Consider the following 17,216-nt stretch of genomic DNA (forward strand, 5'->3'; position numbering starts at 1 on the left):
AATATATATATATATATATATATCGCATCATCATCATGATTATTTAACGTCTGTTGTCCATGCTGGCATGGGTTGGACGGCTTGACCAGGGCTGGCAGGCTGGAAGGCTGCACCGTGCTCCAGTCTGATTTGGCAGGGTTTCTAAGGCTGGATGCCCTTCCTAATGCCAACCATTCCAAGAGTGTAATGGATGCCTTTACATGCCACCAGACAAGGGATTGGAGGACCCTGTCAAAGGCTTTCTCCAAGTCAACAATGAAAACATGTCCAGGTATGGAGAAATATAACCTTACTTGGGAATAGATGGAGTTTTGGCAACAGGGAGGGCATCTGGCCTTAGAATATTTGCCTCAGAGAATTCCGTCTGATCCGTGCAAGCATGGAAAAGGGACATGAAAGCAATAATGGTGATGATGATGATGATGTTATGTAGATATGAGTGTGTATGTATGTATGTGTGTGTGCTTGTATGGATGTGTGTGCGTGCGTATGCTTGTATGGATGTGTGTATGTGTTTAGGCAATGTAAAAAAAAAAAGTACACTGAGTTGTGTCCCTTTATACCAAAAGCTAAGTCAGTCATTTACTGGAATAAAGATTGATAAAATATAATTTAGACGAGAGTATGTCCTGCGGTCAATGTCATTCGACAAAACAACTCTTATCGACATTGCTCCAGCATGGCACCATCCAATGAGTGAAACCAGTGACAGAGTTGAAATGGCCCAGTTGTTAGTGAACTGATCTAGCTGTAGTTTGATCAAAGGTTCAAATGCCTCTGCTGGCATCTTGGTGTGTATGTGGCGGTGGGGGAGGGGATGGCCTGAGTAAAAACAGTTAAAATGGTTCTCAACAACAACAAAAACAACAACAACAATAAATACAGCAATAAGAATGAAATCGTGAATGAAAATTGAATAAATTGTTGTTTTTATTCCTCATTGGTCAGCAGAATGGACTGCTTCATAGATTTATTAGAAATTGTAACAGAGTGATTGGTCAATCAATTGGAGGTGGGGTTACATTGGATTGGATTGGTCAGTTGAGTTGATGGGAGGCGGGGTTACATTGGATTGGATTGATCATTTGGCGGGGGCAGGGGGGAAGTCAAACAGGATTGGTTGAATATATATATAGTCTTATAGTTAACACACATCCACACACATACAATCACACACACACTCAAAGACACACACACACGCACATGCACACACACAAGCACACATATACATTTATTTATTTATCTTTGTAACAGATCTTAACTGTAAGACTGAGAGGGTAAAACTTTTCATATCATGCCTTGGTGTTTAGTTCAGCCACTGACATAGAGTCCAATGTCAACGATTAGTGGAGGCCCTCTTAAATCTACCATATATCTGTAGAAGTTTTGACAGGGTCTAAGCAATAATCTTTATAAAGAATATATATATATATATATATATAGAGAGAGAGAGAGAGAGAGAGAGAGAGAGAAGGAGAGAGAGAGAGAGAGAGAGAGAGAGAGAGAAGGAGAGAGAGAGAGAGAGAGAGAGATAAATAGATAGACAGACAGACAGATAGATAGATAGATCGATAAATAGACAGACAGACAGATAGATAGATAGATAGAGAGAGAGAGAGAGAGAGGGAGATAGATGGATAGGCAGATAGAGAGAGAAAGACAGACAAATGGATAGACAGATAGATAGATAGATAGAGAGACAGACAGGCAGATAGACAGACATAGATAGATAGATAGATATACATACATATATACATATAGAAGCAATTTTGCAGATAACCAAATTAGACCCATCAAATATATTTGCTTCTGTCCCCACTCAACTCGATCCCTTTTATAGCTTTTCTTCACCTTGTGGAATGATCGATCCCTTGTAAAGATATTGGAGTCCAAGGTCGTATCTTTTGATCCCTACTAAGGCTCTCCTATACAGAGAATCTCTGGATCTCATCTGTGAACTATCTCCATATACATATATGTGCCACAGGAACTGGGTAACTGACCCCATGAGTCTCTATGACTAGGGAAAGACTGTCGTTATCCAGCAAGGGACCAGCATAAACGGCATAGATGGAACAAACAAGTCAATGCTGTGGTCATGGCGTGTTGTTATTATTATTATTATTATTATTATTGAGTGAGAGAGCAATGCATGCCATCAAAGTGACACTAGGGTACAAATATACGAAGCCCAGTATACCCATCATGGCTACCCGTCTGATAAGGGTACTCCAGGCACATATATCAGCACACCACCACCACCACCAACAACAACAACACCACCACCACCAACCACCATCACAACCATCTACACCACCAGCATCATCATTATCACCATCATCAATTCAACGTCCATTTTTCCATGGATGGTTTGACAAAAGCTGGAAAAGGCCAGGGAGCCACTCCAGGTTCCATAGTCAGTTTTGGCATTGCTGCTACAGCTGGATGCCCTTCCTAATGCCAACCACTTTACAGAGTCAGGCTTTTAAAGACTGGCTGCTTTTTATGCAACACCAAAAGCAGTACTTTTTACATGGCACCATCATGAGTACTTTTCATGTGGTACCAACACCAAATCTATTTACAAAGGCTTTGGATGGCCTGGGGCTATAGTGGAAAATGTTTGCCTAAGATGCCGTGCAGTGGAATTGAAACCAAAACCACAAGAGTGGAGAGCAGGCTTCTTAACCACAGACACAAAAGTGAAGGAGCAACAACAACAACAATGTCATCTTTCGATTTAGTGGGCAGGGAAGGGCAAGTGTTCTTGTGGTGCAATAAATTTCATGTGGAGCCTACAAGTGCTTGGTTAGCTTTCTGGATCATTCAGCCAGGTGGACTGAGCCAACTAGAGGTATGTGTATTGATTGAGGCATGTGATGGAGCATCTACAGAACAGTTCAACCAGCTAGAAATAGCAACCAAATCTTCCTCAAACCACAGACTATTGTGTCTTAACTCTTTTGATATTAAACCGGGTCCTATGATACAAATTTCCTATTTCAAAGTAATTTAAATTAAAATTTCTCACCAGGATTTCATGTTTAAAAGGAATGGTCCCTGGAATTTTTCAAAGGGGAGGGCACAAGGTCAGAAGAGAATACAATTCCAGGAGAAAAAGGGCGTAATAACATTATTTAGAAGGGTGCACTTCTTTTCTTGAGTGGAGGACATTCCCCTCAGGCCCTCTCCTTGGGTCTGCCCCTGTTTAATTAAGCTCTCAAAGTTTTTGTTTAACAATGTGGTGAAACTGATCTTTCTAAGGTCACTCAAAAACAACAACAACAACAGCAACAACAACAACACACTATCATCTGTCTTACTGCCAATCTCTTGTTGATGTTTGACCCTAGGACAGCAACGTTCAAACAGACGTATGATCAGGAGACATTCTAGCCATGATCGTCCTGAGTAATTTCTATATTAGGGAATACATTATCCAATGTGTCCGTCCTTTTTTTAGGGACACAGTAGGGTGAGATTTGAGGAACATTTGGCTATTGTTTTTAGCAGATCAAGCAATCACACGAAGGCTCTTTTGTTAGCTTGACCACCCACCTGTTCAGTGTGAGTGGAGCAAGTTGTCAACCTAGCAGACTGAGGCAAGCATATGCTATAGGCCTTTATGCCACAACAACCAGCACAATGGCCTTAGGACAAGTCGATGACCTAATAGGCAACATCTCAGCGTCTGGGTCTGTTTCCTGTATGCAGGGGACAGGACACAGCCCCAGGGTTTGTCTCCTGTAAGCAGAGGACAGGACAAGATGGTAAGACAGCTGCAGGACAGCTACAAATGTTTAGATTGATAAAATACCAGACAACCAACACGGAAGTCCTTGGATCATACCCTACAACCAGTAATACACTGGGTCCAAAGCCGAGACAGTTAACTGTTAACAGATCAGTCCATAAAGCAGAAACAGGTGGCACAGGGTGTACAGACTCACACCTGTGAACCAACAGCACCAATATTGTAACACCCCCCCCCTGTTTACCTGAGGAATTTTTGGACTCTTCTGTTTGGTGCTGAAGATGTGGGTTTGTGTTGTTTAGCCCTAGGTCAGTCCAGATCCAGCAGTCCCATTAAACACTGGTAGTTGTTGTTTAGTCCTAGGTGAGCCCTGGTCAAGCAAACATACAATCAAATGCATTCCAGCCATGACTAACCAGCCTGTCTTTTTAGAATTATTTAGGACTACATTATCTAATGTGACACATCCTTATTTATATAATCTGTATATTGTTGAAGTGTAACCAATTTTATTGCATGTAAATTTTAATAACAAAGTCTTATATAGATCCCCAAGGGTTACATGAACCCAGGTCTAGTATTTCCAGTATTAAATGGAGGTGAGATAAATCTCCACCTGGATGAATGACAGCCTCTCACAGATAGCTTTTCCCAAGCAGGGAAAAATACTACTCTGCAATAATAGCTAACAAATCACTCGTCCTATCAACAGAGGTGCCACTGCTTGGGGCCGTGGGTCGTTCCATCTGCATGGTACCTATCTACAGCCAGGTAAACTGGGCTGTTCAAAGGTTAAACTTACCTCACCTTCCAAAAATACCCAGAGCCAAGGACAAAACAGAAACTGCTGGCCACACCCCTGCCTGCTCACCATCCCACCCTCCTCCTGGTCATCCCCTGCTATCCTTACAAAGTGCTCCTTTCACTGATTTCTATTATTAGACTGTGGCCATGCTGGGGCATGGCAAAATCGTTTAGATCGACCCTTGTATGTAACTGGTACTTCATTTATCAACCCCGAAAGATGAAAAGCAAAGTCGACCTCGGTGGAATTTGAACTCAGAATGTAGAGACAGATAAAATACCGCTAAGCATTTCGCCCGGCATGCTAGCATTTCTGCCAGCTCACCGCCTTACATTGATGTGATATTATTACATCAATCTCTCTCTCTCTTTTCTATATAACTAGATCTGCTCTTTATTCTCCCATTCCAACTATTTAAGCGACTCCTGATTACTGACTATATATAAAAACTTCCATCTAAATGTAAATGTATTATTTGATTCTCTGTCCGAAGAATTTCTTATAGGAGATATCGTACACATTTCTCCTAAATGCACAAGTTTGTATTAACTCCTATTAGCAAATGAAACATGTGTAATGGTAAATAAGTAATACCAAAAATTTTTCAATCTCTTGTTTTGATTCAAAATATAGATATCAGTGATTTTCAACCATATTTTAGTTATTCTGACGGACCCCACGAGCCATTCGATACTTAAAACTCCCTATTCAATTTTTTAATTATATATTATTAGGAATTTTATAAGAAAATTGTTAAAATATTTTGTGTATTGTAAAAAAAAAAGTATAATCAAATTTATTGCACATTGATTTTAACAAAATTTTATATGGACCCCTAAAGGTCATAAGGGACCTTGGTTGAAAACTACTCTGACTTATATATAGATATAATACCTAGTGGTATTTTGTCTGACTCTTTACATTCTGAGTTCAAATCCCACCAAGGTCAATTTTTACCAGTTTGAATGTACATCCGGTAGAATATTTAAGCTGGATGGATCGAAGTCTGTGCAAAGATTTGTTTCCAGCGATGAGAGGGATACACAATCCCTTACTACACAGGTGGACTTATCCACAACTGGCCCCAACGGCAAGGAAGAGATCCAGGACAACTGGGATCAGGGACCGTGTCCACAGTATGTAGTGGGCTGCCTTGGCTTTGTCCTGCTGTAGCCAATAGCAGCAGGAAACAGAACTAGCCTCCAAATGTCGGACAGACACAGAGGGTGTGTGACCAGGGGAGTTTAAATGCTAAAGGGTCAAAATGGACTCCCACTACTGGACTGCTGCATAATTTTATCGACCCCTAAAAGAATGACCAGCACAGGTGACATCAGCGGGAATTGAACTTAGAACATAAAGGACCAGGAAAAATTCAACAAGGCAGTTTGTATGATGCTCGACTGATCCTACCATTTCTCTACGTTCAATAATAAAGATGGATTTTTCATTTAGGCGTAAAGCCAGGATTTGGAGGGGATAGGGGTTAGTAGATACCATGGACCCCAGTACTTTCCTGGTACGTTATTTTATCAACCAAAGAGGAATGAAGGACAAGATTGACCTCGGCTTAATTTGAACTCAGATTATAAAGCAGTGGCTCTCAACTATTTTACTACCGGGGCCAGATCCGAAACCTGGATCTTTTTTAGGGGGATGTACCAAAACAAAAAAAAAAGAAAGAAAAATACAAGTCAATTAAAGAAAAATTTATTATATTTTATCGTAGGAGGACCATTGAGGGCCATATGCGGCCCTGGGGGGGTCCACGGTTGAGATCCACTGATGTAAAGAGTCAGACGAAATACGGTGAAATATCTTTTCCAATGTGCTAACAGTTCCGCCATCTCACCACCTTATAATAATAATAATAATAATGATAATAATAATAATGATAATAATAATGATAATAATAATAATAATAATGATAATAATATGATAATAATTCTTTCTATTATAGGCACAAAGCCCGAAATTTGTAGGGAGGGGACTAGTTGATTACATTGACCCCAGTGTTTCACTGGTACTTAATTTATTGACCCTGAAATTTATTGACCTCAGCAGAACAACAACAATAATAATAATAATGGTTTCAAATTTTGGCACAAAGCCAGCAATTTTTTTAGTGGGAAGGAGGGTCAGTTGATTACGTTGACCCCAGTACCTGACTGGTACTTTATTTTATTGACTCTGAAAGGATGAAAAGTAAAGCTGCCCTCGGCAGGATTTGAACTCAGAAAGTGAAAGAGTCAGAACAAATACTGCAAAGCAATTTGATGCTGTAACCCACTTGACTAATTCACTATGTTGATAATAATAAATAATAATGTTATATTAATGATTATTTTATACAAGACGAGTGGATGGTGATGATGGTGGTGGTGGTGGTAATGGTGGTGATTGACCCTAGGTCAAGCTGGACTGAACAGACCAATGGTCAAAGATGTTCCAGCCAGCCATGACACACCTGTCATTTATTCAGTTTTAGAGTGCGATCGAGGATGTGATTTGAGGGAGATTTAGCTGTTATTTCTGGCATTTTGAGTGACCATGTAGAGGCTCCATTGCTGGCTCATGGCAACATTGGTAGAAAAGGTTTGCAGAGAAGACAACAGAAGAGAAAGAGGCAAAGTGGGGGGGGGGGGGAGACTGGAAATAGCATGTAATGTTAAGGTTTAGACAGAGACAATTCCACAGACCTGTAGTGAATTCTTCATGATGGTTTTGATATATTTTTTGAAATCTATCTTATATTATATAGTATTATGCATTTTTGGGTTCTATATTTGCAGCTTTGCTCAATGAAAATCTTGCTAAACTTTGGTAGAACATATCTGTCTTTACACAAGTATACACACAATTGCTTCCACACCGACACATTGATTCCACAGAATGAAGAATGTGGAACAGTTCCACCAATTGAAAACACAGTTTCTTTTTTTTTTTTTTGGAAATAAAACCAAAGAACAAATGTAAAGAACATTTAAATATAAAGAAAAATTTAAATAAAAAAATACTGTCCAATGATAAAAAAAATTAATAAAATATAAATATAAAAATTATATCAAAAAGATTTCTACAAAATTCTATTTTGGTTTATTTTTCTTTCTTTCTAAAATATCTTAAAACATCAAAACGTCCATTTTAGAATAGAATGTATGTATGTATATAAGCACACACACACCCATATATATATACACACACACACACATACACATTCGTTCACATATATTATGCTTGTATGTATGTACATCTAAGCAGTACAAGCCTACGCAGACACACACACACACATATACAAACCAAATAAACATGACAATTGATATAGCATGTTACACAGGTGTCATTAACCTCCTAACCATGCCAGTCCAGCAAACCAGAGCAAACTAGATCGTTCTTAAAATAGTCCAGTCCAGTCCAGTTCACAGCTCTCTTAATCAGACCATTCCAAAACAATTTTTGAGTGCAAAACCAGACCAAACTGGTCTGCCTAGACTAGACCAGACTGGCCCAACCTCAACCAGTTTAGACTAGCCCAGATGAAACCAGTTTAGACAGAATTCAGATCAACCTTAGCCAGCTTAAATAAAATTGGAGCACATCAGTTTAGACAAGATAGGTTCAGCTTCAACCAGCTTAAACAAGATCTAATTTAGTCAGTTAGACAAGATCAGACCAAATCAATTTAGACAAGACCAGATCAGTGTGAACCAGCATACATTAGACCAGCACATTCCAGACCAGTTCAAACATTTTCAAACAGATTCAGTATAGTCCAGACAACAGAAAGTCAATAAGCTATATATGTATATACATACATAAATACATATATTTGTGTGTGTGTGTGTGTGACTGACCATAAAGGAAGCAAGAGGAATATAAAGTAGTTCACGTGACAACAGACTAAACTACGAGGATGGGGATGTGAGAATAGAATGGTTCTTCTCTCTTCTCAAGAGTTTCATAGTCTTTAAAAAGAAAAAGAAAAAAAAACAACAACAGTGTCCAATTGGTGAAACACTGGAAGAAAAGGTTAGAAAAAAAAAAAAACATTTCATTTCGTCTGTTAATGGTGCAATCCTTTAAGTTTTGTGAATGGTCAGGAAATAAAAAAGACACAAAAATAGATGGGGGGGAAAATGGTAAAAAAAAAAGGGTAAAATGACAGCAGTTATTATAAAGACAATATTCATGGAGATTAGAAGGGTGGGGGGATAAACAATTGAGTCTTTGGTTTGTTTGTTTTTATTTTTTTTTTTTTGCATGAGGAGGGGCAATCCCCTCTTCCCTTCATTTTGTGATTTCAAAGTGTTTAAAAATGTGACTTTTTTTTTTTTTTGGTGTCATTTCTTTCAGAGCTCTTGCTTCAATTCAATTTAAATTATCAATTGCATTTTTTCTTTATTATTTTCACTCATTTTCCATTAAAAAAATGTTTTCATTTCATTTTAAACAATACTACATTCATATACATAAAGTATACATACATATATATATATATGTATATATGTGTGTATATATATATATATATATATATATACTTATATATGTGTGTGTGTGTGCATTTATATATACATATATTAATATTTTCTTTTCGACTTCTTGTTCTTTGGTTTTCTTATTTGGCTTCTTTCCGTTTCATCTTTTACTTTTTTGTCTTTCAAAACCTCAAAATTTCAAATAAGCAGCATGAATCTGTACACGTGTGTGTGTGTGGGGGGGGGGGGGGGGCACATGTTTTCATTGGTTGCTCGTTGCTTGAAATCCAAACATCTTCACAGCACTGAGGATGTTGTGGCTATGCTCCAGTCTTTACAAATGGATCAAGTGATTGTCTTGGCAGTGGAATTATAACAAAACAGAGACTCTCTGATATAGTAATATGATAACAACACTAATAATAAAAATAAAAATAATAATTATTATTATTATTACAAGCACAAGGCCTGAAATTTGGGGGGAGGGAGGGAGCAAGTCCATTACATCAACCCCAGTGTGTAACTGGTACTTATTTCATTGACACCAAGAAGATGAGAGGCAAAGTTGATCTCGGCAGAATTTGAACGTGGAACATGAAGACAGACAAAATGACGCTAAGCATTTCGTCTGATCTGCTAACGATTCTGCCAGCTCACCGCCTTAATAATAATAATAATAATCTTTTCTACTCTAGGCACAAGGCCTGAAATTTGGGAGGAGGGGGCTAGTCGATTATATCAAACCCAACACTCAACTGGTACTTAATTTATTGACCCCAAAAAGATGAAAAGCAAAGTCGACCTCGGTGGAATTTGAACTCAGAACATAACGGCAGACAAAATACCGCTAAGCATTTCGCCCAGCGTGCTACCGTTTCTGCCAGCTCGCCGCCTTAATAATAATTCTTTCTAATTTTGGCACAAAGCCAGCAATTTAGGAGGTTAGGGGATTACATTGACTCCGGTACTTGACTGGTACTTTAATTTATTGACTCTGAATGAAGGAAAAGCAAAGTCAACCCTGGTGGAATTGGAACTCACAGTAGAAAGACCCAGAAGAAATGCTGCTGAGCCTTTATTCCAATGTATCAACAATTTCGTTAGATTGCTGCCTTAAATCGTTTCAAATTTTGGCACAAGGCCAGCATATTTTAGGGGAAGAATTAAGTTGATTACATCAACCCCAGTGTTTGTCTGGCAGTCTATTTTATCAAGCTTTAAAATAAAGAAAATAAAGTTGACCTCAGCAGGATTTGAACTCAGAACATAAAGAACCAGAACCAATAGCACAAGTCATTTTGTCTGACGCTCTAACGATTCTGCCAATCCTACATATTTGCTAATTTGATAATAATGACTTTTCTTAACTTCATCACATTTCCATATGATAGTGATGATGATAATGATGATGATGATGATGATGGTGGTGGTGGTGGTGCTGGGATCGGTCAGTTATAAAGACCCCGGTATGTGACCGGTATCTTATTTATTTACTCAAGCCCCTGGAGCAGTGGTTCTCAACCAGGATCTGCATGACCTTTGGGGGGTCCATTTAAGAATTTGCTGTTAAAATTTATCTGCAATAAATTGGGTCTTCCCATAAACAATACGGTTTTTTAAAATATTTCTTTTATTTTTCAAAATTAAGATAAACAAAGTTCTTTTTTAATCTAAAATATACTCTCCTTCATTTTCTGTGACAAAATACACTCCTCCAGTACTGATCTGACCTTGTCTACAGATTTCATATTTTTTCCTGTCCAAATGATTTTGAAGATGGCAGATTAAATGGTAATCAAATGGGGCAATGTCCAGTGAATATGGTGATTGGGGCATCGTTTCCCATTCAAACTGCTCCAGCCTTTGGAATGCCTCCTCCCTGTATGTGGCCGAGTATTATCCTGACGGAAGAACACCTTTCAACTTGAGACCAAAGATTGTCGTTTTTCTTCCAGTGCTGACTTAAATGACCGGTTGAATGACCAAATCCAAGCTTCTCTGCTAGTTCCTCGACAGCTACAATGAGATTTTATTCCACCAGAGTTTGCAGGACATCCTCATCGAGTTCTACAGATCTTCCAGGATGAAGCTCATCTTCTAGGCTGTAGTTTCTGGCTCAGAATATCTAGAACCATCGTTGACACTGGCTTATGCTTACTGTCCGATCCCCATATACTGCATTAATATTCCTCACACTTTCCATTGTGTTGTTGCCTTTATTGAACTCATAAAACAAAATATGCTCCTTTATCACTTCCATTATAGCTTTCAAAAAATAACTTAAAATGGAACTGCACTCTTCAAAACTTGCACTAAGAATAAGGACAAGGTAAAAATCCTACCTGCTTTTATAGCAAGTTGATGCAGGTAGTTTATCCCATCCCCCTCCGACTTTTAATTCACGAAACTGAAATAAACCGCATTATTTAGGGGATGACCCAATATTTCTGAAAGACACAAAATATTTTAACAATTTCTAAAAATAAAATTTCAAATAATATTTAATAATAAAAACATAATGTTAGGATTTTTTAAATACTGAATGGTTATGAGGGTCCATTCAAGTGAAATAGGAATCGAAGGGGTCCATAGGAAGGAAATGGTTGAGAACCACAGCCCCAGAAGGATGTAAGCAAAAATGGGTCCAAGTGAGACAGCCATGTAGGGCCCCTCTGTCATATGACAATATTTTTCTGATTTTGGTATCAAGTCACCAACTGGTAGTGGAGGGGGAGATGAGCTGAAGTGAATGAAGCCAGTATATGACTGGTACAGATTCTATAGCGTCTGGTCAGGATGAAAAGCAGGAGACAAGATGGATGTGACTAAATACTGACTGCAATGCAGGGGACCCAGGACCTTATTTTCTCTGCCACTTCTAGTGCCTTGCTGCTGCTAGTGGTGGTGGTGGTGGTGGTGGCGATGGTGATGGTGGTGGAGATAATGGTGGTGGTGGTGGTGATGATGATGGTGGTGGTGATGATGATGGTGATGGTATAGGAATAGTCGATTGAACTCATTCCAGTATGTGTGTGTGGCAGACAGACAAAAAGACAGAGAAAGTGTGTGCATACACAGAAACACACACATATATAGGAGTGTGTGTGTGTGTGTGTGTATAGATATGTATATAAGTGTAATATATAAGTATGTGTGTGTATGTATCTATATATGTGTGTGTGTGTGTGTGTGTGTATAGTGTGTCTGTATGTATGTTGTGAACAACTATTTGCTACACCTCACATTCTACACAAGCACATACATTTACACAGACACACACACACACTCACTAAGAACCATCTAGAACATCTTTGTCACATCACACACAATGTGAAGGGGAAGGCAAGTGTTGCGTTAGGAATTAAAATAAATAAATATTTTTTTTAAAAAAGCCCCCCAAAAAAAAAAAGAAAATAAAAATTTAGAAACTGAACATTTCTGAGAAGAAAATCTTAGATCAAATTCTTTTTTTCTTATTTTTTTTACCTTCTCTTTTTTTTGAAAATTCTTTTTTTTTCCTTCTTTTTTCCATTTTCATTCTGAACATTGTTTTGTTTACAAAATATTAAATTTCCAAAAATATTGGCCAGCATCTTACAGATGGCTGCATAGCTTCCTAGAAACCACCATCACCACTATCATCATCATCATCATCATCAACATTATTAGAACTACTATCACCATCACTATCATCATCATCAATATTATTACTATACAACCTCACCATCACCATTACCATCATCATCAACATTAAAACCACTACTACCACCACCACCACAACCATCATCATCAACAGTATTATTATTATTATTATTATTATTATTATTATTATTATCATTATCATCATCAACAAGCAACTTCACCACCACCACCACCACCACCCTTTCAATGTTATTGCAACCACAATCATCATCATCATCATCATCATCAATATTATGACTGCCACCACCACCACCACAGTTAATTTAAGGCCAATCCATGTTAAACTGTTTCATAAATCCTTGAATGGGTGACGGAGAGGTGCTTTGCCAACATTTAAAGCTGTGTTGACTCAGGTCTGCAGTTGGCTGTTGTTGTTGTTTGGTGTATGTGTAGGTGGTGGTGGTTTTGTGTGTGCATGTGTGTCCGTGTGTGTGTGTTGTAAGGTGGTGGTGTTGTCTTTATGTATGTGTGTATATGACGTGTGTGTGTGTATGTGCACATTGTTATATGTGTGTGTGTGTGTTGTGTGTGAAGTAGCAGGGGCAGGGTGGGGGGAGGCAGTCAATTAAATTGACCTTGTACTTAATTGGTACTTTATTTAATCAGGCCCCTGTAAGGACCAAACACAAAGTCTCAACTGAGAATTTGAAGAGGCAGAAGAAAAACCGTGAAGAACTTGGTCGAATGATGCTCTAACGATTCTGCCAGTTGACAGCATCAATAGCAATTCCGATGGAAAAACAGGAGAAAAATATTGGGTGGAGGACATCTTGCCCCTGGCCCACCTGTCCAAGCTAATCTCCTGTTCCCTTACATGTCATCCTTAACAATGTACTAATGGAAACATTTAATAAGAATGGCCCCTTTCTAGCAAGACAAGAAACAACACTGGTGGTGGTGGTGGTGGTGAGGGTCCAGTTAGCACATTCAATGGTTTTCTTTCTAGAGATTCTGGCTTGCCCAGTGGCCGGAATCTCCCAACTTTGTCTTAACCATTAGAACCAGCAGACTGTAAAAGCCCAATACCAATTGTAGAAATCAGTGCCAGCAACAGGATATGAACCCCTTCACTCTTTAACCAATATTGTACAGCTGAAGGTATCACCAAGGCCTTAAACAAGTCAATCAGCCCAAGTTACCTCAAAGAAAGAAACTCACCTTCAAGTTGTTGAATTCGTTTTAAAAAATTCTGTGTCAATAAAACATTGCTGCTTAACCCTAGGTCAATAGGTCAAACCACAGAGCAACCCTATGATCAAAGACTTTCCAGATATGACCACTCCATCAAACTTTCAGGAATGGCAAACCAAGGGTCATATAATTCAATGTATCCTTGACAGCGAAGCATTAGTTTGAAAAAAGATTTGGCTGCTATTTCTAGCAGACCCATGACTACATAAAAGATTCCTCAATGACTTAATACTGTTATGGTGATGGTGGGTAGTCATGGTGGAATGGCAAATCCTTAGAACATTAAACAAATTTTAAACAAATAGTTTAAAATATTTAGCTATGGGTTCAAACTCCACCAAGGGCGGCTGTAGTTTTCATCTTCCCGGGACTGATAAAATGAAGTACAAATCATTATAAAGGAGGGGGAGTGGGTTAGCAGAACTGTTCCAAGTCAGAACTGAGTTGACATCCAGGTTTGCCATTTGTACATTCGGGGTTAGTTAAACCTCCGAGCGCCAACACATCTGGCTCTAAACTTTAAGGACCAGTGTTTTGTCAACCCCATGCTAACATGGGAAAACAGATGAATGGTGATGATGATGATGATGATTATGATGATGGCAAAGGCTTAGCAAAGTCATTCTGAGCTCAAATACCACCGAGGTCAACTTGGCCTTTCAATCTTTTTGCCATCAACCAATTGAACCAATCAAGTACGACTATCTTCTTCCCTCTAAAATGTTGCTGGCCTTGTGCCAAAATTAGAAAGAATTATCATCATTATTATTATTATTATTATTATTATTATTATTATTATTATTATTATGGCGAGCTGGCAGAATGGTTAGCACACCAGGCAAAAATGCTTAGCAGTATTTCATCTGCTGCTACATTCTGAGTTCAAATTCCGCTGGGGTCGACCATTGCCTTTCATCCTTTCCGGGTTCAATAAATTAAGTACCAGTCAAGTACTGGGGTCGACTTTCCCCCTTCCCCCAAAATTGCTGCTCTTGTGGCAAAATTTGAAACCATTATTATTATTATTATTATTATTATTATTTCCTAGGAAGTTGAGGGGGGAGCGGGAAGTGTTGGCTTGTAGCAAGTTTGTTGAAAGACGGGGTGAATGTTGGAAGAATGGCCAATGTGAAAGGACCAGTTCTGAGCATACACCTGTGAGAAATAAAAGGAGAAGGGATCTTGTCCCATTGATCAGGCAGCCATGACTTTTCTGGGTTTTTCCACAAGGACCTTAAAGCACCTCCCCTATTGGGATTTTTAATTTGTTTAATTTGTTACTGTCATGCTTTGTTTGCATGCAGAAAACCCATTGTATCGTTCCGTTTTTGCCTTTAATGTTATTGCATGTGAGCCCTTGTGGCTAATAAAAGAATGAATTATTATTATTATTATTATTATTATTATTATAAAGGCAGTCAGCTTAGAGCATGGGGTAAAAAAATGCTTCATGGCATTTTGTCCATGTTTAAGTTTTGACTTCCACTGAGGTCGACTTTGCCTTTCATCTTTTGGGGATCAACAGAATAAGCACCAACCGAGCAATGGGGTCAATGTCACTGACTATCCTATTTTATTTTGACCTTTAAATGATAAAAAGCAAAGTTGACCCCCCAAACAAATTTGAATTCAGAATGTAAACAGCCAGACAATAACAATAATTATTATTTCTATTCTAGGCACAAGGCCTTGGAAATTTGGGGGGAGAAGAGAGCTAGTTGATTACATTGACCCCAGTGCATAACTGGTACTTATTTCATTAACCCCGAAAGGGTGAAAAACAAAGTCAACTTTGGTGGAATTTGAACTCAGAATGTAGTGGCAGACAAAATACCACTAAGCATTTCGCCCGGCGTGCTAACGAGTCAGCCAGCTTGCTGCCTTAATAATAATAATAATATTAATAATAATAATAATAATAATAATAATAATAATAATAATAATAATAATAATAATAATAATAATAATAATAATATTAATAATAATAATAAAATTAGAAGCAACCAATTGAAAACATGTTTGTGTGTTTGAGATGTTGTTGTTTGTATAAAACAGATGTTGTAGGGTCCGGGTCCTTATGTTTCTGTCATTTTGATGTGCTGGGGTGGCTGGTCTGGCCCTTTGTTGGGGCGGTTCCTCTTGGATACTCAATCCTACTGCATGGGAAAACACTGGGCATGTTTGCCCAGGTGGTAGGGGGCATCGAGGTCATAGAAAAGCCGCGGGGCCAGAGGTAGTTACCCTCCCAGCGCTGGGACATCTCGTGGAGGTTCATGGAGGTCATCCACGAGGAAGAGGTGTGAGGGGATGCTGATGATGACGGAACAGACGAGGGAGATGACGCGGGCATTAACGACTGTCCTGACCGTCCACCGACTGATGGGGAGGGGATCAACAACGAGGTGTTGGACTGCTGCTGCTGTTGTTGTTGTTGTTGTGGCTGTTGTTGTTGTTGTTGTTGTGTCATGTGAGCATTCGTCTGGCGGTTGTTCTGGTTCTGGTTATGCGCCATACTCTGAGTGTAGTCAGTAGCAGACTTCAGATTAGAACTCTCGCTCTTCACATTACCTGCATTGACTGCAGAGTTGTTTGTTGTGCTAACTGCAGTCGGAACCCTAGGGTTATTGGCTCCACTCGGGGCTGTCTTCACACCGGTGCTGCCACCTGCGACACTGCTTCCGTTGTCCTGCAACAACATGGCGTCCCTCTCGGCAGACTGCTTAGCTGCGAGCATGAGGCTTGCGTTGTGTGCCTTAGCAGCATGCGAGCGCTTGTGGTTGATCAACGTGGTCCGTTGTGCGAAGGATTTCGAACACAAGTCACAGGTGAATGGCTTGATGCCAGTGTGAACACGTTCGTGCGCATGCAAGTTACTAAGCTGACTGAACATTTTATTGCAGGTGTTGCATCGATATGGCTTCTCACCCGAGTGGACACGCTCGTGTGTCCGTAAATTAACCAGCTGAGTAAATGCCTTTGAACACATTGAACACTTAAAAAGGTCTCCTGAATGCAAGCGACGGTGGTTTTCAAGATTCGCACGCTGGCTAAAGGTCTTTGAACACTGTTCGCAGCTGTATGGTTTTTCCCCGGTGTGAATACGTTCGTGCATTTTTTGGTTGCTCTGCTGACTAAAGGCTTTCGGACAATAACTACATTTGAAAGGTTTCTCACCTGTGTGAGTCCTTATGTGAGATTTTTGCTCGGTTTGCTGACAAAATGCTTTAGGGCAATACGTGCATTTGTAAGGCTTGATCCCTGTGTGAATACGTTCGTGGTTCTGCAAGTT

The 17,216-nt window shown here is 39.2% G+C and overlaps 1 protein-coding gene across 1 annotated transcript in view; it reads right to left on the reverse strand.

Annotated features, from left to right (window-relative positions):
• Nucleotides 1-906: 906 nt before the first annotated feature.
• LOC128249411 (uncharacterized) overlaps nt 907-17,216 on the reverse strand; it is a 33,081-nt gene continuing 16,771 nt past the window's right edge. The window contains exon 2 of the mRNA XM_089363177.1: nt 907-17,216. This exon is cut by the window's right edge and continues 1,742 nt beyond it. Within this exon, the coding sequence (XP_089219303.1) occupies nt 16,014-17,216 (1,203 nt within the window). The 3' untranslated portion in view covers nt 907-16,013.

The sequence above is a fragment of the Octopus bimaculoides genome, chromosome 14, assembly GCF_046866305.1.
Source record: "Octopus bimaculoides isolate indiv1 chromosome 14, ASM4686630v1, whole genome shotgun sequence".
NCBI classification, from domain to species: Eukaryota; Metazoa; Mollusca; class Cephalopoda; order Octopoda; family Octopodidae; genus Octopus; species Octopus bimaculoides.